At 36.7% G+C, this 24,325-nt stretch overlaps 1 protein-coding gene across 3 annotated transcripts in view; it reads left to right on the top strand.

The window, feature by feature from the left end:
• SLC10A7 (solute carrier family 10 member 7) overlaps nt 1–24,325 on the top strand; it is a 191,492-nt gene that overhangs the window by 52,925 nt on the left and 114,242 nt on the right. Inside the window, exon 5 of one of the 3 annotated variants that reach the window (XM_006081754.3) lies at nt 13,264–13,302. The exons of 1 other annotated variant lie outside the window; for it this stretch is intronic. In XM_006081754.3, the coding sequence (XP_006081816.1) occupies nt 13,264–13,302 (39 nt within the window). Of the gene's footprint in view, nt 1–2,825; nt 2,865–13,263; nt 13,303–24,325 lie in introns of those variants that run through there. One more of the 3 variants, XM_023754898.1, reaches the window with a different exon arrangement.

Raw genomic sequence — 24,325 nt, 5'->3', positions numbered from 1 at the left:
CACACACACACACACACACACACACACATTCTATGTGCTAGAGCAGTGGTTCTCAACCTTCCTAATGCTGCGACCCTTTAATACAGTTCCTCATGTTGTGGTGACCCCCAACCATAAAATTATTTTCGTTGCTACTTCATAACTGTAATTTTGCTACTGTAAACAATATGTAATTATATATGTGTTTTCCGATGGTCTTAGGTGACCCCTGTGAAAGGGTTGTTCGACCCCCAAAGGGGTCACGACCCACAGGTTGAGAACCGCTGTGCTAGAGGGTGGTAGTGGCTGGGGAGAGGTCAATGGGGGAAAAAGGAGACGCATGTAATACTTTAAACAATAAAGAATTTAAAAAAATACACATACACACACATATTCAGATTAATTTCCTTTCAAGCACTTATATTGTCAGTTATTTTTTTCTTACTTGTCATTGTCTTTGTTCTGATTTCATTGACTCAATGAAATCCTGCATCTTCTGTAGGACTTACGTTATATTTAGCAACTTATTTGCATTTTGTTTGTAATGTATTATCAGGTGCCTAACTGTACCATCTGTGAGAGTAAACCAACCAAAACTGAAGTACAGAGGTAGATATTATTGTGAAATAGTTTGGGTCTGAGTGCGGGAAGGGAAAATGCTTTCTTGGGAATCATTTTAAAAATGATCAGTTCATTAGTGAACCTTCTCCTGTGATGACATCTCTTGTTTCCATGTACAACCTAAGTTCTTCAGGGACTTGGAAGATGAATAGTTGTATAGTTGACCCTTGAACAATGTGAGTGCTAGGGGCAGTGTCCGCCCTTTCCACGCCCCCCCATGCAGTAAAAAATCTACTTATATCTTTTGACTCCCCAAAAACGTAACTACTGATAGCCTATTGTTGACTGCAAGCCTTAACATAAACAGTCTATTAACACATATTTTGTACGTTATCTGTATTATATACTGTATTCTTACAATAAAGCTGGAGAAAAGATGTTATTAAGAAAATCATAAGAGAAAATACATTTACATTATTTATTGAAAATTAATCCACTATAAATTGACCCACATAGTTCAAACCCATGTTGTTCAAGGGTTGACTGTATAATGAAGGCTTGCTGGGTCTTACTTAATATGGTACTTTATATCTTTGTAGGATACCCAGGGATTTTTATATTTTCCATCTCATTTAATCCTAAGAAAAATTTATGAAGTGGATGCAGTTATTCCCATTGAGTAAAATGAAGAAACTGAGATTTAAAGAGTTTTCACAGCTGAGTATGTGACGAAGTTGTTTTGAAATCAGGTCTTCTGACTTCTTCAGTGTTTTTTCTAGTATTTCACGGGTGCATCTGTGAAGATTTTAAATTAAAATAGTTTATTTGACATGAAATCTTTATCATCTTTTAAAAAGTATAAAAGGAGGTTGTATTTTTTTAATGTCCCATAAGGCCATAGAGTCTTAAGTATCCACAATATGTAACTAAGACATTTTTACAAATTATAAACAGAGCTCTGAATCTTAAGCTTTCATAGGTAGTAAGTAGTAATAGTCACTATAGTTATTCTTTGTTTTTATTAAATAAAGACATTAATATTTACTTATTGACATTTCTGTGTAAACATCAAAACCAAGTAAATATGAAATAAGCTAAATCATAATGTCATATTTTTCTACTATTTGTTTACTTTTACAATTTTATGATTTTAAAAGGTCAGGTTTATGGATGTATTATTTGCAGAAAGTAAAATTCACCCTTTAAAAGTAGTTTGATTAGTTTTGGAAAATATATAAAGAGTATTAACACCGCCACAATAAAAAATATAGAACAGCCTCGGCCAGTGTGGCTTTGTTGGGTGGGCACCATCCCGTCTACCGAAAGGTTGCCAGTTAAATTCTCAGTCAGGGTACCTGCCCCGGTGGAAGGCTCAATCCCCGGTCGGGGACGTGCAGGAGGCAGCCGATCCATATTTCACTCATATCAATGATCTCAATGAAAAGTTAATTCAGAAAAGGAAAGGACTTGCTAGTGAAAATGTGATTTAATATATAAACTTTAAATCTGGAATTCTAAGAGAGATTGTGTAGTTCCTGGTCCTGAAATCACGAAGAATAGGATAGGTTGGTTCTATTTGTTCGTGATTTCAATGTAGCCCTGTTATAGGAAAAGTGCCTGGGTTAGATGATGTGCGGAAGTCCACTGCAGTTCTGTGGTAAGATTCTGCAGGATCTGTGCTAAGTTATTTCCCAGAAGATGGTGGAAAGCTATTTTATTGCTAATGAAAAGCGGATGAAAGAGTTATTGCTGAGGGATTGATCCATTGCCCTCTTAAGAAGCTCTGAGATTCCCAGTCCTAATGGATGGAAAAGAGCAGAAATAACAGAGTTAGGTAGCTGGGGTCTAAAATTTGCAAGAAACATTAGATGGTTTGACATAGGTTGTCACTTAGGTTTTGTGGATGCGCTTCTAAACAAAGTGTTAGGGGAATTCTTGGGCAATTTTTCGGTTGGTGTGCTGAGAGCTTAGTTCATGTGTTGGCATTAAATAGAGCGTCCATTAATTGATCAGAGAAGTGCTCCTTGTATATCTCTAGGAGGTATTGAAAAAGGCCATTTTAAAGGAAATTTTAGTAGTTGATTTCTGTGCAGCCATAACACTTTGATCCTATTGATCTTGTATTATAGCCATTATGATGCCTGTCTCCTAGCTCTACACTGTGAGCAGTAGTCTATGGGCATTTATTTTTGTATTCTTAGTGCTTAGCCTTATAAATTGTTTAATAAATCTCTGTTGAATTAATTCATAATTAAAGGAATATTTATTTTATTCCTTTTTGACAGGAAATTGGAAACCCAAAAGATTGAAAACAATGAAACTTCAGGAATAATTGAAAAATTGGCATTTCAAGATTTCAAGTAGTATATAATATTTTAAGTAGGTTTCATTCAGCTACATCATAGATATTTAAGTGTTTAATATGCTATAAATAAATAATATGTATTTTTAATTTAATAATTGTTATTCTGAGTTACATCTACACCCACAGTTTGTTCCTCTGAGTATTCAGTGTTAATATAACAAGTAAGACTATTTAGGTGGATTCTTTTTGGCATTATCCTCAAATTCACTCAATTTTTAGTCAGACATGGATTGAGCACCTAATATGGGCACAGCATTGTTCAAGGTTTCCCTAAAGATTAAAGAGAGAACCTTTAAAATGTTAGGAGTACTTAACATAAAACATTTATTGTATGCTTTTTTACTAATAAACACATAATTGGTACAAAACCTTGAAAATAAGGAAAAAGCACACAGGAAAAAATATCCATAATCTCATTACCCCAACATAATCACAGTTAGTGTTTTGGTATATGACATTTTTGTATCATATATATACAAATATCTGTTAAAAATAAGATATAAAATAGGCAATGTGGGTATAATAGAGAGGGTATAGGGAATGTCTGGAGATGAGTTCTTCTTGCTTTACCACTAGCCAATATGACCTTGGGAAAAATCCTTTATCTCCCTAGAGTTCTGTTTCTTCCTGTATAACGGGCTTGTCATAGTATCTAAGGGCCCTTCCCGCTTGAAAATTCTGATTTCATTGAAATTGAATACCTTTGAAGACTGAGATTTCACAGGAATGAAATTGAAAGTGTGTAGGTCTGTATTCATCTCAATTATGAGGGAGATTTAAAAATACTACTATAAGTATTTTCTGCTAATAGGCTTTCTTATTATGAACCAGTTATATTTAACATAACAGATTTCTCCTGGAACAAGAGCCTCAATCTGAATTGATGAAGTTATTTGAGTTGATAAATACGTTTTTTAGGAAAGTGTGAAAATAATTCTGGTAAGCCTTTAAGTATGCTACCAGAATAAGAAATACAGGATCACCGCTATTTTAAGTACATGGGGTTTTATAAAAGAAAGAAGAAAAAAAAAGCACACCATGGAGAAAATCAAAGCTGCTGTGTTACTTGATTCTTTTTGCACCTCAAGAAAATTGATTTTGGCTTCCCTCCCCTGCTCCATGCATATTGTGAGCAGTAGATTGGTATGCAAGAAGCATTGTGCATTATGCACCAAAGCTTTAAAAAGTGTTAAAAGATATCTGGTTTGTCTTAGAAGGGTCAGTTTCCACATTAAACAATCTTTGTTGAACAGTTAAGATGTCCTATTACTTTTACTGTTTCATAGTAGGATTTTTTTGTATGCATTTTAACAGTTATTTAAGAGTCCCCATGTGCTTAGAAAGGAATCTGAATATATGTGCCTTTTAAAAAAAAGCCTCAGCACAATATAGGTTATTCCATCAATACCATCAAATGACTGGGAGCTGTAGTTGGAACAATATGTAAAAATACAGCTTGTGAAAGATTTCCTTTATTAACTGTCATCATCCGCAGAATATATGTTCAAATAAACGTTGTGTAATAACTAAATTTGAGATTAATAGGCCCCTTAAGAAACAGCGAAGTCATTCAGAATAGTCAGTGAAAAATAGGCTGTAAGACTGTTACATGCACATATTGTCCTGCTTACATGCTCTCTCTGGTGTCATTCCCATTTATCACTGTCGGCAGGCTCTGTTCTCATTAAAACACTCTTGCACAAAAGCAACTTAATTTTCTTAAGAGGAGAAGACACCTGATTCAATTTAGTGCCCAGAAACAGTAACTTGAATATATTTTTTCCTTGCCTGAATTTAGATGAATAGTTATAAACAAGAATAGCCACCCCCAGTTCACTTCAAGATTAAGGATATTAAATAATTTTTTCCATTGGTATCAAGAAATGGACCTTTAGAAAGAGGGAAGAAATGTAGCTTACTCTCAGAAAAGCAGCTGGATGTTAAGAAACTTGCATATGTATGAACAAGGAGTTGAAGTGGTCATTAAAATGGTGACTTTTAATGGTACATGTTCTAAAAATAATCTTTCTTTAAGTATTATAGTCCTCATTTAGATTTATTTGTTGAGAAGAAATATTCAACACTCATTTCAGAACAATATTCTACTTTGTAGCCATTGCTGCTTTAAAAACTCGGTAACAAAATAATAGAATCAAATGAAGAGTGCCCCTTTAATGTTGAGCGTGGTATATAAACTTGCATTTTAATTGATGTTCTATATATTTACTTCTGTATTATGGTTCAGTGGTACTTAAGTGTAATAGAGAAATGTATAACTCAAATTTTACTTTATGAGATTTATACAGTGAAAATAGTGGTAATTAAATAGTGAATATTAAAATGTCCTAGCAATGAAGATGCTTATCAGAAATCCATTATAATTGCCTTTTAAAGCAAACAGAATAAACTTTTTCCTAATTCTCTACAAATATTTTGCTTTTCTATGACACTTTGCAAAATGTCTGACAAGTAAAAAGACAATATTATGTTTCCATATTTAATGGAAACCCAAGGATTAGAATTTAATCTTTGATGTCTTTATAGTCTTTTCTTTTTGGAACTGAACCTATGCTTAGAAAGGAAATAAATATTAGGTCAGTTCTTGTGAATCAGAGGCTGAAGTGATATAAATTCACATATTGAGGAACTTTTCTGGGGTAAGACAATGCAGCTTTGATCTCCAAGTTATCTCCAAGAGTCAGTTTTCCATATCTTTCGTGTTAAGCCATCGGCAATGGGAACAAGAGATAGGGCCTGATTAGTCCTTTATTGTTTTCTCCCTTGTTTAGGAACAAGATTGTATCAGTTAGGCTTCAAAGAATAGAAAATGAGACTGAACGCAGCTTCCACAGGCAGGGACTTGTCTCCTTTACCAAGATGGCTGTGGGTAGGGGCACTGGCATTTGTTCTGAGGCTCCATGATGTCAGAGAGGCTGTCTCTGCATTTCTCTTGGTCTTTCTCTTCTGGTGCAAGATAGCTTTCAGGGCTCTAGGGAGGAAGAAGGGAAGAAAGGCAGGGCCAGAACCCAACCTTCCTACCTACCCCACCCCAGCCTCATGCCCGGCAAGCCTATATCAATTTATATATATATCTCATTGGCGAGAACTTTGTTGCATGGCAACCCTAGCTTTTCCTTTCTCATGTGAATTTTTTGTGTCTTACTTTTAAAAAATTGTTTCCTTTTCCAAAGGCATAAAGATCATTTCTCATAATTTCTTCTTCAAGTTTTACCTTTCAAATCTAGGTCTTTAGTTTATCTAGTATTTTCTTCTTTAGTATATTGTGGAAACTCAGTTTCTCCTCCTTTCCTAACTGCGTTAGAGTGCTGCTGTTGTCCTAGACAGCTTTCTAACATTGTGTGTGATGTTTGATTGTAAACTCCTGCGGTGGGGCTATTTTATCTGGGAACCCACTTTGGTCTGGATCATGGAAGTGATCTCAGAGACGGTTCACATTTGCTTCTTTTCTGGCCTCAGGAGTTCCACTGGTCTTCCCTGTACTTTGAATTAATCACGCGTTTGGGGTTCTTGAATCACTTGGGTAGTGTAACTTAAGCCCGTGCTCACCCTTGATGCAGCCTGTGTTCCTTTCTTCACTTTGTAAGTAGAGTCCCTAGTTGCTTTTCCTGAGTGGAATGCCCTTTCTGTTCTGCTCCGCCTGCTGCAGGTCTCATTTTTGGGTCTCACCCTTTGCAGGATGAACCTGTGCTTATTGCTCCGTGGGCTGATCAGCATTCCCTGGAGAGTGCAGCAGCCACTCACCTGCTTTCCCTCTCTGGTTTTGACTAACTTCTCTATGTCTGGTACCTTCCTCTGGTTCACTTACACATCCTTCTTCCCCAACCCCCCCAGTCCTAGGGAATACAGCACCACGATGCTCCCAGCACTCTCAGGGGGCGCTCTCCTGTGGCAGCCTAGCCAGTACTTTTTTCCTTCAGTAAACACTCAGCATGGGACAGCAATGCCATTCTTGCTTTCTGGCAATGTCTCCTGTCCCCACTGTTGGCTCTTTTGAATATACTTTCCCCATCCTCAGCTTGGGAGGTGTGGTGGCAGGTTGGCTGTCTCCCCTAGAGGAGGAAGAAAAAGTCAAAAGACCCTCTAGTCCTGGAAATATCCTTTTATTACTCTTCCTCTACAGTTTCTAGGTTGTTACCATATAGCCTGCATGCGAAATGGTCCCTGGCCTAGTTTTCATGTCTTTTTATAAGTACTACATGGATATATATCTTACTTTAGAATAGATACTTACCACACATTCTCAGCTTGGAGCAAGCATTATTAGAAATTCTGAAAGAACCATAAATGTCCCCTTTTAACATTTTGGTGAACATTATACACTGACTGGGGAAGCAGAGTATGCAAGAGTGAACACTGGAAGTTTCATACATTAACTTGCAGTAGGTTATTCACGTGTAGTATAAACAATGGATTTCATGTTTGTTTGGTTTTTATTTAGTGCACTGATGAGAGAAGGATAAAGAGGGGTGTTGGACCAGTATTCTGAGTTTTAGATACAGTGTTAGAAGACTGAGAAGATGTGGGTAGGACCTAGCGGTGTTCATATATTTGAAGTGTGGTCATGCGGGGAGATGGTGTGGGGTGCAGGGGGTCAATGGGGGAAAAGGCGGGGCATCTGTAATACTCTTAACAATAAAGATAAATTTAAAACATAAAAAATGAAAAGGGGATTAGATATTTACGGAACTGCAGAGCATGGTGCATGGTCAGTGCGTGGCAGTAAGGAAGGGGAAGGTTGGGGCTTACTGTAAGGTAGAACTTCACAACATTTAAAAGCAGCCAGCAATGGGAAAGCTTGCTTTTATGAGCTAGAAGACTCTCTGTTGCCATTGTTTTCAGGTTTCTTTTTTAAGTTTACCTTTTTATTTTAAATAATTCCAAGTAGGGTATGAAGAAATGAATTCATTATTCAACTTGCTCAATTTTCCAAAATAATTTAATAAAGACAAGCTGTACAATATATAATGAAACATTAGTAAAATACCATATATTGGGTAAAATTGGGCTGATACTAAAAGCAATATGTTATCTAAACATGTGTAATATAAAGGAAGCCAATCTACACAGTATTTAAAAACCACCTCAATATGAACTTTTTTTCCCAGTTAGCATTGATCTAATTACCCATCAGATGTGATTACACCAAGGAATACACTTTGCAGGTAGGTTTCATGAGTTCAGTAATGAAAACATTACTGTGCAGGGTATTCAGTTAGCACAAGAAGTATTCATTCATACACTCACCCAATCATTTATTCAGTAATGTGTATTGAGGGTTTTCTATGAGCCAGCTACTCTTCTAGGCACCGAGGATACAATCTTGTACAAATTAGACAAAATTCTTGCTGTATTGGAACATTCTTGTAGAATGGAGTATTCTACTTGGGGAATGGGTAATTAAATTGTTTCTAGCGAAAGAGATCAATGAAATGCTACATTGAAAAATCAGTGAACTGTCTCAGGTGTGGCTTTTAGTAGGCAGAGGAGAGGAAACTCATATCCTAAGAGAGTCTGCTCATATAACCTGAAGAGTTCTACCTTCAGATAGAATTGTCTTTGGTGGCTCATGTTCCACCTCAGTTTATAGGTTTGTATTATAACAGCCATGTTTGTTATAATACAGAAATAATAGTGGATTTTTGGTTTATTTTCAAAACCAAATATTCACGCACTAGAGACACTCCTGGAAGCAGCCCTCGGCTCCTCCTGTGGCCTCTCATCCCCAGGGCAGTGAGGTGCAGGGGCTGGGCAACCCCAGCTTGTCAGGCAGCCAGCAGGAGATACCTCTAATGTACAGAGTAGGGATTGCAATCTTAATTTCATTTTAAAATGAAATATTTATTACATTTTAACTCAAAGAAATTCAAAATGCAAACAATAAATGGCTGAACATCTCCCTGGCCAGATAACCCTTGTGACATATAGAAAAATAACATGTTAGAAACAAAAGCCCAACAGGACAGAAAACAAAATGAAAAATAAAAAGGACCTTTGCTCAATCCCATTCAAGAAATGTAACCATAGTTAGGAGGGTTTTTAAAAAATATATATTTTATTGATTTTTTGCAGAGAGGAAGGGAGAGGGATAGAGAGTTAGAAACATCGATGAGAGAGAAACATCGATCAGCTGCCTCCTGCACACCCCCTACTAGGGATGTGCCCGCAACCAAGGTACATGCCCTTGACTGGAATCGAACCTGGGACCCTTCAGTCTGCAGGCTGATGCTCTATCCACTGAGCCAAACCGGTTAGGGCTTGGAGGGTTTTTTTTTATCCCTTTTAGAAAAATGATGTTTTCTTACACACACCTGTGTATATGTATGTGTGTGTGTGTAAATGTTTACACAATAGGAATATGATGTCGTGATTTATAATCAGAAATACATATTTGGTCTTCATCCCAGTTCCTGGCATAGAGCTCCTAAAACCCTTGGAATTTCCTAAGGGAAGACAGCAGGCAATGGTGTTTATTGTTGTTAATTGGGTGATTTGGGGGAAGCCCCTAGCTCACCTAAGGATAGGACTGTTTGCAAGGGGAACTAACCTGGGATTAGAGGTTTGGAACTTTTCCTTTGACTCCCAGGACTCTGGGGAGTAGAAAAGGGCTAGAGATGGGGTTCAGTCACCAATGGCCAATGACTTCATCAGCCAGGTCTTTGTAATGAAACCCCAGAGGGAAGGGTTCCAAGAGCTTCCAGGTTGGTGAACACTTGCAGGTGCTGAGTGTGGTGCACTCAGAGAGGGCATGAGTGCTCTGTGCCCTTCCCCATGCCTTGCCCTGTGCCTCTCTCCCATCTGGCTTCTCGTGCGTTACATAAAGCAGTAATCTAGTGAGGAAGCTGGTTTCCTGAGTTCTGTGAGCTGCTCTGGCAAATTAATCAAACTCAAGGAGGGGTTGTGGGAACCTTGATTTATAGCCAGTTGGCCAGAAGCACAGGTGACAACTTAGACTTGTGATTGACATCCAAAATGGGGGCACTCTTATGGGACTGAGCCCTTAACCTGTGGGAGCTGACACTAGTTTCAGGTAGATAGTAGCACATTGCATTGACTTGTAGCACACCTAGCTGATGTCTGAGAATTGCTTTGTGGTGTGGACAAAACTATATTGAAGAAATTACACACACTGTTTTGAAACTTATTTTTCCACTTTAAATATCACTGTGCTTTCATATCAGTATAGGCCAGTGATGGCGAACCTTTTGAGTTCGGCGTGTCAGCATTTTGAAAAACCCTAACTTAACTCTGGTGCCGTGTCACATATAGAAATTTTTTGATATTTGCAACCATAGTAAAACAAAGACTTATATTTTTGATATTTATTTTATATATTTAAATGCCATTTAACAAAAAAAAATCAACCAAAAAAATGAGTTCACATGTCACCTCTGACATGCGTGTCATAGGTTCGCCATCACTGGTATAGGCAAATCATCCTCTTAGCTGCAGAATATTCCCTGGTAATGTAGATTTTTTAACTAACTATTGTTTTATAGCAGTGGTAGATTTTAAAACATTATTTATGTTACGCATATTTATGTAACTCTATCATAATAGGAAGGTAACAGGAAGCAAAATAGGATGTCAAAGAGATGCTTATGTTGGGTGGGAGACTGAAGTCTGTCATTGCTGTTGCTTGGTTGTAGCCTGGTCAGATTCAGTCTTGTGTCTTCCAGTCCTTGGATTCTGCCAGACACATGGAGTAACTTGGTACAAGAGGTAGACTTGGAATGTTTCTGGGAATTCTACTTATTTCAGCAATCCATAGCAAACATGTAGGAGCTTAGGATGAGCTTCAGCAGATTTCTTCCTTAGAAGACTTCAGTCTGTAGTGGGGCAGGAAGGCAGGGGGGTAGGTCATTTCATTGTGTGGCAGGTGCCATGGCAGAGCTATGCTCAGGATGTTGTGGCAGCAGGCATGGGACATGTGTGTGCTGGAGGAGATGATTGCAATCTTCTTGGAAGGACAATGGCCAAGCTGAGTTGCTAAGATCAGTAGTAGAGAAAGGAGAAAGACACTTCAGGCCAGGGAAGAAAGAGGTAAGAAGACACATGATGAGTTCTGGGAATCATAAGTAGTTTAGTGTTGTAAGGATATAAAATTTGAGGCAGGAAATGAGATCTCTCTCCAGATGGAAACCTGTTTATGGAGAGTCTTGTATATGATACTAAACAGCTTGGTATTCCTCACTAAGTCAAAAGATGCACGTCCCTTATACATCAATTAAATACTCTGAATATTTATCACTTCAGAACCCTGGAAAACGTAATTCCTTTATATGCTACAAATGCAGGATTGAGCCAACTATTAGCTTAATTATTTATTAATATTGAGCCCTACATTCTTGGGTTAGTGTTTGATTTTACATGATTCTTCAGAGTACCCAAAGCTTTTCACCAGTGACTGCTTGAGCTCAATGCCTGGGAGGACCGAGTGGTAGTGTAGGTGAGTGAGTTCAAATCCATTACTTCTGTCAGAAAAGCAACTAGGAATAAGTGAGCCTGCAGCATCTTTGAGTATCTAAGATATCTCGTCACTGTCATCACAGTCATTTTATAAAATGCAGGGAGACAGCCAATCATATGAAATACATTTCTTGTGTTTGGGTTTAAAAAGAGAACTGGATGGAATGTGAGTATGGCGATTTGAATAGTAATTGACATTTATTTTACTTGACTTCCGAGCCTTGGTACTTCTAACCATCCATGTTTTGTTTTGTTTGTTCGTTTTTAATGCTAGACAAAACCGTCAGCTAGTTTAAGGTTGGGGAAAGGCACTGGAAAGGAGCAAGTTTGGAAGAGAGGAGCTCAAAGGGGAAGGCCTCATTCTTTACTAAAAATAGAGATCAATCCATTTTAAGCCCAACATAGTACCTGGAAATAAACATTGTTTGTGGGGGAGGTGCATTTTTGTAGAAAAGAAGGTGGAGTTCCTTGTTGATCTCACCACAGCTCATTTCTTTCTACCGTTTTACTTCTTTTCCTCCCCCCACATCAAACTTTTTTCCTGAATCACCCATAACGGAACTCCAGGAAGATACATGTATGTTGCTCTAGTTTACCGTTGCCCCCTGCACTGTTTTATTTAGCCGAACCTTTGTTTCTTCCACTGCTCCCTGCACAACATGGAACACCATATGCCATTGTCCCTGTCATGAAGCAGAGGGTTCCCTGGTCTGTGCCTATGCCTATGTTTATGCCACAGAGGAGGTGTGGTTCAGTGCCATCTTTTATTGATGGGGCCAGCAAAGGAGAAATCTAATGAAATTATCAAAGCTTTGAATTAATTATGAACTTGAACAGGAGCGCTAAGCTCTGTGGAGCCAAGGATCTCATTACCCATGCACTCTCATCGCCTCCTCCTCTGGAGCAGAAGGCATGTCGGCTGCAGCTCCTACCTAGCTCCTGGCTCTGGACTTTGTTCAAACTTGCTAAACTGGCATCGTCTTCTTACTACGAAGTGGCTGCAAATGTCCATGATGATTAACATAATTCTGCTCTGGATCTTCAGGAAATGTCAATAGGTTTCTCTACCCCTCCTTTTTCCTTTTATTTTCTTTCTTTCTCCTTTCTTTCATCAAATTGGATGTTATACAAGTTCCTATCCTTTTTGAATAATAGGAGAAGCTTTTAGGATTCAGGTGTAGCTTCAAGGAATACAGTGGTTGATTTAAAGTTAAGAGCTGTGTTACATCTACTGTGTATTCCCTGGATAATTAGGTAAGCAAAGTCAAATATTTCTTCTTTAAATTTTGAACACCCAATAGAAGTTTTTCTTGCTTATTTCTACCTTAGAATTAATGGAACCGCAATAACTTCCCTGGTCTTAAGACACTGTTCATAATTTTAATGTGTGTTGTATGGAGGCCACAGATCTCACTCTGCTGGGTGTATCTCCGAGGACTTAGGCTCCCTGATAGAGAGTAGTTAATGTTTTCTTAATATAATTCTGGTTTTTCACTTCCCAGTAATATGAAATTTTTTATGAATAAATCACCCTCTGATTGTTTTAACTTTAGTAGTAAAATCAATAACAACAAGGTTTCAATTTACTACTGGTGACAGTTCTTTGGTACTGTCATATAGGTTCAGAGCATTTCATGCACGCCTTTTCTGCTTGCTTTTGGGACCCATTATTTCTGAATTCCTAACCTGCAGCTCATCTATCTTAGTAAACTATAGGCCACTGGCAATTTTTGTAAGCAGTGACTAACTTTGCTTTATAGGGTCAATGTTTTAAGATTTTGAATGGTGGGGGATGGGACAATGATAACCTTTGCTTTTGCTTTTCCTATTCACCTTCAGCGAGTTTTTCCCCCCATTTATTTTCTCTATAGGCAGCAGCAATATTTAATTCAGCCTTTGGAAGTTTTCTGGTAAGTAAACATGGTTTAACTTGTCTATTATAACTTTTGTTGTGATATTATTTGTATGAAAGATTTAGTGAAATTGGCTTCTTTTACTGTATAGTTATATATAAAAGTGTTTTAATTTTTTTATGCTCCATTATTCGTAACCGGGAGAAAATTAGTTAATAAAGAAAAATTTATCTTACAATATAATTGGGGACTTGGGTTTAATATTCCATTTAATGGATTCATGGAATCAATTAAAACACTATGTGTCTCCTGATAGAGGTTATGTCAATATATTGATCATTTAATGAGGTCTTTTAGATTATTATTATTTTGTATCATGGGACTGAGGATTTTGAAAAGGAAACATGACCCAGCTGGTCAGAAAGGGAATGCTAATTTACTTGTTGACATGTCATTTATTTTGTACATTTCATTGTCAAAGAAGCTACTATCTTGGTTTCTTCTGAGAAATCTATGTGAAAAAAGTTGAAATGGGGAAATTAATGAGTAATTTGCAAGAAAATGCAATATTTTTTGACAGGCAGACTATAAATTCTATGTAAAAATAGTTCAGCTTTCATAAGTAGAACCAATATAATGTTAAGGACAATACTATTTTATCATTTTTAATCATTTTTAAATAGACGAGGTAATAAAGACTTGTTATGAAAGAATGAGAAAGAAGCTAAATTTTCTGTTAATTGAATATTTTTACTTATACCTTCCCTAAAACTATGCTGAATTCATGGAAATAAATTAGAAACTTTCTTTTTAGGTACATAACTTATTAGCAGATATGTAGTACAAATAATTGAGACTAGAATCAGTGGGGTGTAAACTGGTTCATGAGTCTAGGCAAAATATCAATTGCTTCTGTATAAAATGTTCTTGACTTATTGTATGTATTTAAATGGAGAGAAAGCTTTTAAACATGTGATATGTTTAATTGTGTTAATTCTATATACTTCTATACTGATTTTAATGTTTCAGTGTTACCGAGCTTTTACTTAGGTAGCTTCTGCAAAATAAGTTTAAAATATATCTTATTTTTAAAGAAGTAGTAATGTTTTTCCCAAAGCTGTATTATTATTGGGGTTTAGAAGAGAGATAATAGTGTCTATTTAATGAAAACAATCTCGCGAACTACTTATTTTAGACGCAATAATATTTTAAGTCATTATTGCATGTGTGCAAGTATTACTTTCTATATGTTTTCACATTGACACAATAATATGTTAAAAATGATCTTGCTAGAAGCCAATTTTCATTATATGGTTTGGAATCATATACATTCACTATGGAAACATGGTTTCCTAAGCTGGATCTCTTACTCTGTCAGATGTCTAAGGTAATTAAGAAAGTGAGGTTAAGGCAATTGTCTGAGTAACTGAAGCAAAGTACGCTGTCCTTTATTTGGAAAACAAGCTCAGTTCGGTATAGGTTAAGCTTTGCACTGCCCGTGTACGCAGCAAACAGTTCATGGTGTTTGTTCTACAGGCCCAATTCTTTGGTAAGGTCCAGTGAAGGCAAACTTGCCCTGGGGGATCTTCAGCATTTTTGTTATGCTTTCTTACTTCTAAGAGTTTGTACATTCTCACTCCTTAGTCTTGTGCTCTTTTTTCTCTCTTCGTCTTCCATCTCACCTTAACGTGACTAATCAATCAAAAGTACTTATTGAGGTGCTGCCACACAGGTAGCTTTCTGGTAGCTGTAAGGGTGCAAAGAAATATGATGCAGGTCGTTGTGAAGATGACACATAGACAAAGAAATACAGTGTAAAAGTTAAGAAGTCAAACAAAAGATGTTGCTGTATGTTATATAGCTGTCAGATGGCATAGGGAGTATGCACTCTGAATTCAAAGGTCCGATGGAAACAGTTTCGCTGAGCTGGGCCTCGAAGAATGGTAGGACCTAGCTCTGGAGAAGAGAGGAGAGGACGCACAGAGCAGTGGCAGAGGCAGAATGTGTTTTTTTCCATTTTCTTCCCGCTTCATTTCCCTCCTTTTCCTTTCCCAAAGTTGAAAGGTACAAGAAAGGGGTTGAGAATGAAAATTATGGTTTGGAGATGTGTTTGCTCAAATATTATAAAAGAAATAATTTATTTTTTCACCTTTTCCATCATAGTTACAATAAACCTTGGAATATAAAATATGTATGAGTCTGAACTAAATCAATTCGAATTGGATTCAGCTTATTTAACAAAAAAATAACAGCAGCTTGTACAAGATAAAGGCTTATTTCTCTATTAGGTAACATCTGGAGGGAGGCTGTCCACGTATGACAAACAGGCTTCATGGTCTCCTTGTGGACCCAGACGCCCGTTTTCCTCCTCCACCCTCCACAGCATGCAGCTTCCTACCCCAGGGCTGCCTCGGGATCCAAGAGAGCTGCTGAAGCTCCAGCCAAAACGATACCTGGGGAGCCAGGCAAAGAGCTAAAAGCTACGACTGCTTTTTAAAAACAGCATTCCTAGAATTTCAGCACCATTCTTGCAGTAATAGTTTATTGCAGAACTTAGTCATATGATTCTACCTAGCCACTGGAGGGGTTGGGATATGTGGCAATTTGCTGAGAGTTAACATTTGGATTTCTGTTCCTAAGGCAGCCAGCACTTTGAACACTATACAGCAGTTGTCAGGAGAGAAGTTGTTGCTTGACTTGGGCTTGGAAAAGGACTTATTTGAACTCCAAATTATAACCTTCATGTTTTGTTATAATTTTCTTATTCTTAAAAGGGTGGTGGTACATGTTAGAATTTGGAGTTTTCTTTATAAATAGAACATATCTACCTATTCTTAAAATTTAGTATTATGGGTGGTAGTATGCTTTCTGGAGTCAGACTTATCTGAGTTTTAATCCTTATTTGACTGAATACCAACCAGCCTAACCATATAACCTTCCCTCTCTGTAAAATGGGATAATGATAGAACCTAAACTGTGCAGTTGTGGTGAGGATTAAATGGGGTAAGATGCTTGTGTGATGTGGTAGAAATAACTAACCTAGGTTTTATTCAAACTCTGCCATGATTTTGTGTGTGTGTGGCCATGGACATTCATATAATGAAGAAATTGGTTATCTCTGACTTCACTCCTATGAGTGCTAAAATAGGCTGATCCAATTATTACTGTCTGGTTATGAGTGACCATTTCTTTTGTATTTACATAATGGAATCTGAAAAGAGTACTTACTTCAGATTACATTAAAACTTTGAATGAAAGGCTTTTATTAGAAGAATTTTTGAAGAAAAAACTCGGAGGGCATTCTTGTTGATTTTCAGACATCTGGGTATACCAAATAAAATATTGTACATATTTATAGCTAGTTTAATAATGTCCCAGGTCTAATTAAAACACAGTGTTTTAAAGAACTAATTGTTACAGAAAACTGTTTTTTTTTAAATGTAGCTAGGCTGGTAATAACCAATGATAGATGAATTTAATTTACATAAATTTCAGACCAAGAGAATATTTTAAAATCATGCCACAGAGGATTGCTTTAAGTTAAAAAGTTAATGTCATTATCTCCTCCTCTTATTTAAATTGTTTGGTTTACAATAATTGTGGAGCATAATAAGTGTTTTGAGATTTCCCTTCATGGGATTTTAATAGAATTTGGTAGTCAGCCACCCTGAATAACTATAGTGTTATCAAAATTATATACATATTTTCTATGTAAAACCATCTACTTCAAGTTCAAACACCTGTGTTCCTTCTTCATCAAAAGGAAGATTTAAAAAAATAGGTATTAGCCACTTTTTGAAAAATTTCAGCTAAAAAATTCTTTCTTTAATTTAAAAAGATTCAACTGTGTTGAAAATAACTTTGGTCACATGATTTGTTAGACTTTTAGCATTTTGTCTGGAGGCTGAATTTGGTGTTTCCGTGTCTTCAAGAATTACACCTTAAAATTTAAAAGGAAAAGGCAGAACTACTTCTTTTTAGACTCCTTTTTAGCCTAGTTTATTGTTTTTGGTAACTCCTGACCTTAGAGGAAAACCTTAGCAATTCATGGCAACAGAAATGTAAGGATTTTGGAAACAGCTGCAGTTATAAACAAAGTCATCTTAATGAATACAACAACACTTAGCCTAAACGATCTTTGAGTCACTGTTTGCTTTCTAAATCTCTTCATTTAAAGTATTAAGAAATGGTTTTCTTTTTTTTCTTTTTTTTACATAAATCTTCTCGAAATAGGCATTGCTGCTATTCTAAGATGACTAATTTTGTTTCTTTTCATGTGAGACCAAGTGTGAAAGGGACTCCTTGTGTTGAGTTGAAGAACTAGCCAGCACATATTTTCATTCCCTCGCCTAGTTGTTCTGTCTTTCCTCTTTGCTGTGGCTGGGCCACCATTATCACCCAGCTTTGTAGAAAGATTTGAATAGTTAACTTAGGCTATTATAGTTGCCAAAAGAAAGAAATCTCAAACACAAATGGCATGTTTTAAGAACTTGGGATGTATGTTTAGTAACTTCTTTTATTCTTCCTTTCTTGTACAAAAATATACTCAGCCACATGTAGCACGGTCAGAGAAGAAGCACATCAGCTTTGTTACTCATTGATGGCTGGGCAGCACTGCTTTTAAAATATCAGAGCAAGATCTCAAATATTAGCATAGAAGGTTAAGGATGCTACCAGGTATGACTCGATGGTTAATTTGATTTTCCTGTAACCTAAATCTAGGATATCCATTTTTAATTTATGTTTATAGAATACCCATTTTGTGCAATACTGAAAACTATGCTGATATTTTCCCTTAATTTACTCAAAATCTTAACCAACCCAAGTTATTCAGTTGAAAGATCTTGGTTTTCCCCCAAAAGTTCATGACCTGTTTATAAAACAGCCTTTTATTTTCATTGCCAGAACAAACAACTGAATTATTCAGCAGTGTTCAGTACCACCTTATAGGATGTTATCTTAAGTTCATCCTTTTTACTGTTAAGGACTTGATAAAACCAGGATTTAAAATAACCATATCTTACCCTAAGTTCAAACGATGGGGAGCTGGTTTCCATCTTATGAAATGGAACCCCTCGTCAGGCCATGCACTTCATTTCCTCACCTCTTGGGACAAATGAACATCATAAAAGCTAGATTGCTGAGAAAGACTACTTTCTCTTTAAAAAATACCATTGGCTCAGTTAGCACTGTGGCACAAAATAGGAAAGTACGATATAAAATTAACATACAAGTACTGAGTCTGTTCAACTCAAGGCACTTTTCTAAATACTGAAGCCAATACGCAAAGCATGAATACATGAAACAATAAATGACAATCAAAGGTTTAAGAAAGAGAGAAGACAAGAACTGCCTTTAATGCAGTGTTTTCTAAATTTCAGGCACCTTTATGAGTTTTACCCTGTTGACATATTATTTGTATTATTAGGTTAAATAAAACTCACCTTTAAAATTTAAATTGATTTTTAAGCAAAACTTTACATCAACACTGTAAATAAAAAATTATTGTCATGAATAGAAGATAACTGAAATTAAATCAAGTGGAAAAAAACTAGTGTTAATTTGTAGCTAACCTCTGCTGCGTATATAAGGCTCTGAGTCCAATGCCTGTCCTCCTTTTGATAAAACAGTGAAGTTAGAACAAGTACCAAACCAAGAACTGTTCCTTCCTGCAGTCTGGATTTCTATGTAAAGAGAGTAAGTTTAATCACTTATTCTTTGTCTATGGGTCCTTTAAGTCATCTTGCTCTAACTCCCTCTTGGGACAGCACTGTTCTTAGACTTTGGGAAGCCCTGGTGGTTTTTTTTTTTGTGTGTGTGTTTTTTTTGGTGCTTTTTTTTTTTTTAACATTCTCAATCACTTCATCCAGAGGGAGAATTAACACCATTTGGGGAGGTCAAATGAGGAAACCCCTTGAACAGAGACTCTGTTTCTTCCCTTAGAGTGTTTTCTATATAACACTTGTCTAGAAAAGCAGTATGCATGTGTGCCCAACATGTTTGTAGAGTTAAAAATATGCTGCTATAATGCTTGTGTAAGAAAAACCCTATGATAGCTACATTTGGATTTGTTTCTAAAGCAAACTCTTATGCAAAGTACAGACATTGTAAATAAAAAATGGTATTTGTTACTTAATAAAAATGTATAGAATCCTTACCTACTCCATTTTAGCAGCATAATGCTCTATGTTGTCTGACAGGGCTTGTGTCGCAAGTAAATGCATTAGTCACAGTGACCATTTTTCTTGCAAATTTGTGACATAGATTTAATTATAGGAATGACCAGCAACTTACAAATCTAATTTTGGTGGAGGCTGAGGCAACTTTTTTTTTTTTTTAATAATGATGGATTTTTTTTTAAGCAATGATTTCATTACTATTTAAAGAAATCTACTGGCTTAGAACTAGCCAATTGACTGAAGTTATTTTATTACCCATTAACAAATGCCATGTGCTTTTATTTTAATTTTTATCAATTTTTAAAATGTCAGCATTCCCAAACTGGAAAAGTACTCGCTTCTGTACCCATTTAGGTAAAAATAAATAAATATACATGTGGGGAGAGGGGCAGGATATTTGTAAAGGGCCTCCTAAGAAATATGATACTAATATTTGATTAAAACCAAGACTACATTTCCTTAATTTGAATCTAGTGCACTACAGAACTGTTCTTAGACTTTGGGAAGCCCTGTTTGTTTGTTTTTAACATTCTCAATCACTTCATCCAAAGGGAGAATTAACACCATTTGGGGAGGTCAAATGAGGAAACCCCTAGAATCAGAGACTCTGTTTCTTTCCTTAGAGTGTTTTCTATATAACACTTGTCTAGAAAAGCAGTATGTGGCCTTTAGTAGGAGATTCCCACTAGCTAGCTACAAGCTGATGATAATGTGGTAGATAGTTCTCATTTCTCTGCTTCTGTTTCTTCAAAACAAAAATTTTCCATCATTCTTTTGTTTATTAAGCTAATATTTGGGGGGCCTGGGGATAATAGTGTGGTGAGCCAAACAATTAATTTTCCTGTCTTTATCTGCATTACAGATTCTTAAGATGAGCCTATAAGGGCATATGGCAAGGGGTGCAGTGGGGGAGGAGGGAATTACTTCCCTCTTATTAATATATTCACTTCATTGAGTCAGACCCCACTGCCATTCCAAAATAAATCTGTACACGTGGGAAGAAGCGGGAAGGCATCTGAGGATGTATAAACTGTATAAACTTGTGGTTTCTACTAGTACCAACCGTAAAGAACCTTCCTTCTAATTACTGGTCTCTATGATGAAAGCAATGTTAGACATCCAGACTCCAGCATGGATGCAGCTTTTCAAGGAAACATTTAGCAGTTTTAAAAATCAGTGGTATGTGCTGTTGGTAATGGCACGTTATAGTTGGCTGAAATTAAAAAATCAAACATCAAAATATTTCTTAGCTCTGATTCACTGCATATTGCCGTTTGACTTTGTATCAATTTTATTGAAACATTTGTGGACTTCTGCTAGGTTCTAGAACTAAAACAAAACAACAAAAAGAATGTATGATTCTTGGCATCCTGGATTTAAATGTCGCTTTTCACAGTGTGATCCCAGACCAACTGATTCTTAATTTCTCTCTGGTGATGGGTGTTTGGGCCCCACAAAGTTTGAGGACTCCTTGTTCTAACTATTAAATTTCAAGTAAAATATAGTAGATTATCATCTCCAAATTATTTTTAAACACTCTCCCATTTTTATTGCACCTCCAAAGAAAACTGGATTTTATTTAAGTTTTTAAAAACTAGATGTTTTTAAAAAGCAGAAACCACTGAGTATTTTTTTTTCTGCCCTTATACTTTTGCCTTTTCCAGAAGGTCATATGAATAGAATCCCATTGTATGTAGCCTTTTGAATCTGGGTTATTTTACATAGCATAAGTTTTTATGATTCATCTGTGTTGTTGTATGTATCTATCAGTAGCTCATTTCTTTCTACTGCTAAATAATACTACATTTGGTATTTTACCAATTGATGAGCTTTGGGCTATTTCCTATGTTGGGCGATTATGAATAAAGCTGCTTTGAATATTTGTGTACAAGTTTTTGTATAGACATATGCTTTCATTCTCTTGGGGAAATACCTAGGAGTGGGATTGCTGAGTCAAACATAAGTATATGTTTAACATACAAAACCCCCAAACCATTTTCCAAAGTGGTTGTACCATTGTACATTCTCACCAGGAATGTATGAGGAATTCTGTTGCTCCTAAGCCTGGCCAGCCCTAGGTATTAGCAGTATTTTTATTTTAGCTATTTTAATAGTTACATGGTAGTATGTCATCATAGCTTTAATTTATATTTCCCTAATGTTTAATGATGTTGGACATTGTTTTATGTGCTTACTTGCCGTCTGTATATCTTCTTGGGGAAGTGTTTGTTCAGATCTCTTGCCTATTGTTTTATTGGGTTGTTTTCTTATAATTGAACTAGAGGCCCAGTGCACGGATTCGTGCACTGGTGAGGTCCCTTGGCCTGGCCTGCGCCCTCTCACAATCTGGGACCCCTCAGGGGATGTCGGACTGCCGGTTTTGGCCAGATCCCTGCAGGTCAGGCCGAGGGACCCACTGGTGCACAAATCTGTGCACCGAGCCTATAGTATGCATATAAGATCTTTGGTTAATCTCTTTCCACCTTCTCCCCCTCCCCTTTCCCCCCCTTTCCTCTGAGATTCATCAGTCTGTTCCATGTTTCCATGCCTGTGCGTTGAGCATCTGCCCCCTGGTGGTCATTGCACGTCATAGTGAATGGTCGAATGGTCACTTAGGCTTTTATATATATAGATTGTTAATTTTTAAGTATGTTTTAGATACCAGCCATTTATCAGATATGTATTTTGCAAGTGTTTCACTTTCTTAAGAGTGTCTTTCAAAGAGCAGAGTTTTAAAATTTTTATCAATTTATTTATATTTCTTTCTTTTATGGCTTGTGCTTTTTGTGTCCTATCTAAGAAATCTTTGTTTAACCTAAAGTCACAAAGATTTTCCTACTGTGTTTTCTTCAGGGAGTTTTATAGTTTTTGTTTTTAATTTAAGGTCTGTCATCTACTTTGAGTTAATGTTTGCATATAGTACTATGTATGAATTGGGATTCATTACTTTGCATATTGTTGTAGAAGTTTAAAGTTTTATGTCTATCAAAAGTATTCACCTTTTCCATATGGATATTTTCCATATGATAGTCCTTCCCTATCACCATGTCAGATAAAATTTCGCATGTACTGTCCTTTAGTTTTATAGTTAAAATGCATATCTAATCTATTTTTAAAAAAGCAAAGCCTATTATATGGGGGTTCAGGTAATACAAATCATAATTTGAAAGCACTTCACCTGATTATTGTATCAGGTTTTTAAAAAATATGCTTTTATTAAGTTTAGAGAGAGGAAGGGAGAGGCATAGAGAGATAGAAACATCAATGAGAGAAAAAAACATCATTAATTGTCTGCTTCCTGCATGCCCCCCCTCCCCCCCGCCACTGGGGATTGAGCCCACAACCAGGGCATGTGCCTTGACCAGGAATTGAACTGTGACCTTTTGGTTCTTGGGTCGACACTCAACCACTGAGCCACACTGGCCAGGCTGATTATGGTATCATTTGTTAAAGAAGTCCATTTCTGCTGTTGCTGCCCCTACTGGGGTTTTATCCCATCTAAGTCCATCTTTGTAGTGTTACTCTCATATCTACATAGTGACATATATGCTTGTCCCAGAAGATAATTAGATCAGCACTCATGACTGTTAAAAATTGTTTCTCTACCTTAGGATATTACACATGACATTAATACAATTACTTAAGATAAAATTATTTGTTTGAAGTGTAAAATGGAGATGTACATGGAATAGTGATTGAAAATTATAGAAACCTCATTTTTTTTTTTAAAAAAATTCTCATCCAAGGATATTTTTCCATTGATTTTTTTTTTTTAGAGTGTGGAAGAGAGAGGGAAAGATAGAGAGAAATATTGATGTGTTCTCACATCAATTGGTTGCCTCCTGCATGAGCCCTGACCAGGTCCTGGGCCAGGAGGAGCCTGCATGTGCCCTTGACTGGAATCGAACCCCAAACCCTACAGTATGCAGGCAGACGTTCTATCCACTGAGCCAAACTGGCTAGGGCATAAAAACCTCATTTTTATTTCTATCCATTTAATTTGCAAATGTGCACACAAACTAGTGGTAAAATGTGTCTAGCTTGAGGATTATGGAGTAAGGTGAATAGCTCTCTTAGTAACAGAGTTTCAGATAATAGAGGACTGGGTCTAGTAGTCGATATTTGTGGTTTGGTTTTCTTTTTATCATTGAGGAAATTCTCTTATAAGTAGTTATTTTATAAAATGTTTCTAGTTTTCACTTGAAAGTTTATATTCTTTTTATCCATGCATTTAGAAGCGATAATGTTTGTTAACATTATTGTGCTTCTGGTAATTTCCAAGAGCCAAGGCAATGCATCCTATCTTCTTCCTCGCCATCCTGTACATTGTTGTGAGATAAACTGTCCTCACATACTACTTTTGTATGTCACTCACATTCCCCGTGCCTTCCGTGCCTCGGAATTGCCCACCACCTACTTGGCCATTTGGGGATCCTCCTAGAGCAGCCCATCCTCTCTCTCCTCGTGCCTTTCATTCATTCCCATATTCACTGTTGATTCACTCTCTCCTCCCCCCATCCCCCAGCACTTGGAGCCCTTTCCTGTCCCCACCCCCCTGTTTGCTGCAATTATTCTCATCCTTCCCATATCCTATCCATTGCTCCTAAGCCTGGCTTTCCCTTGAAACAATTTTGCTAGCTTTTCTTTTATGGTTGTGTAGTTCTTTTGATGACTTTCCATCTAGATTATAACTGGTTAGTATAGATTGTAACTAGTTAGCTTAAAATTCTAACCTCCTGCTCCATCTCTAGCACTGCCTGTCATCTTGCTCTGCTTTTTTTCTAGAATACTTGTTTTCCAACAGTTATCTATCTATCTATCTATCTATCTATCTATCTATCTATCAATCATCTATTTTTTATTTAGTTAGTTCTTTTTCTGTCTCCCCCATTCAAATTCAA

Source organism: Myotis lucifugus, unplaced genomic scaffold (assembly GCF_000147115.1).
Source record: "Myotis lucifugus unplaced genomic scaffold, Myoluc2.0 scaffold_1, whole genome shotgun sequence".
Classification (NCBI taxonomy): domain Eukaryota; kingdom Metazoa; phylum Chordata; class Mammalia; order Chiroptera; family Vespertilionidae; genus Myotis; species Myotis lucifugus.
The sequence above is the reverse complement of the archived record's forward strand: the minus strand, read 5'-3'. Positions and strand labels throughout refer to the sequence as shown.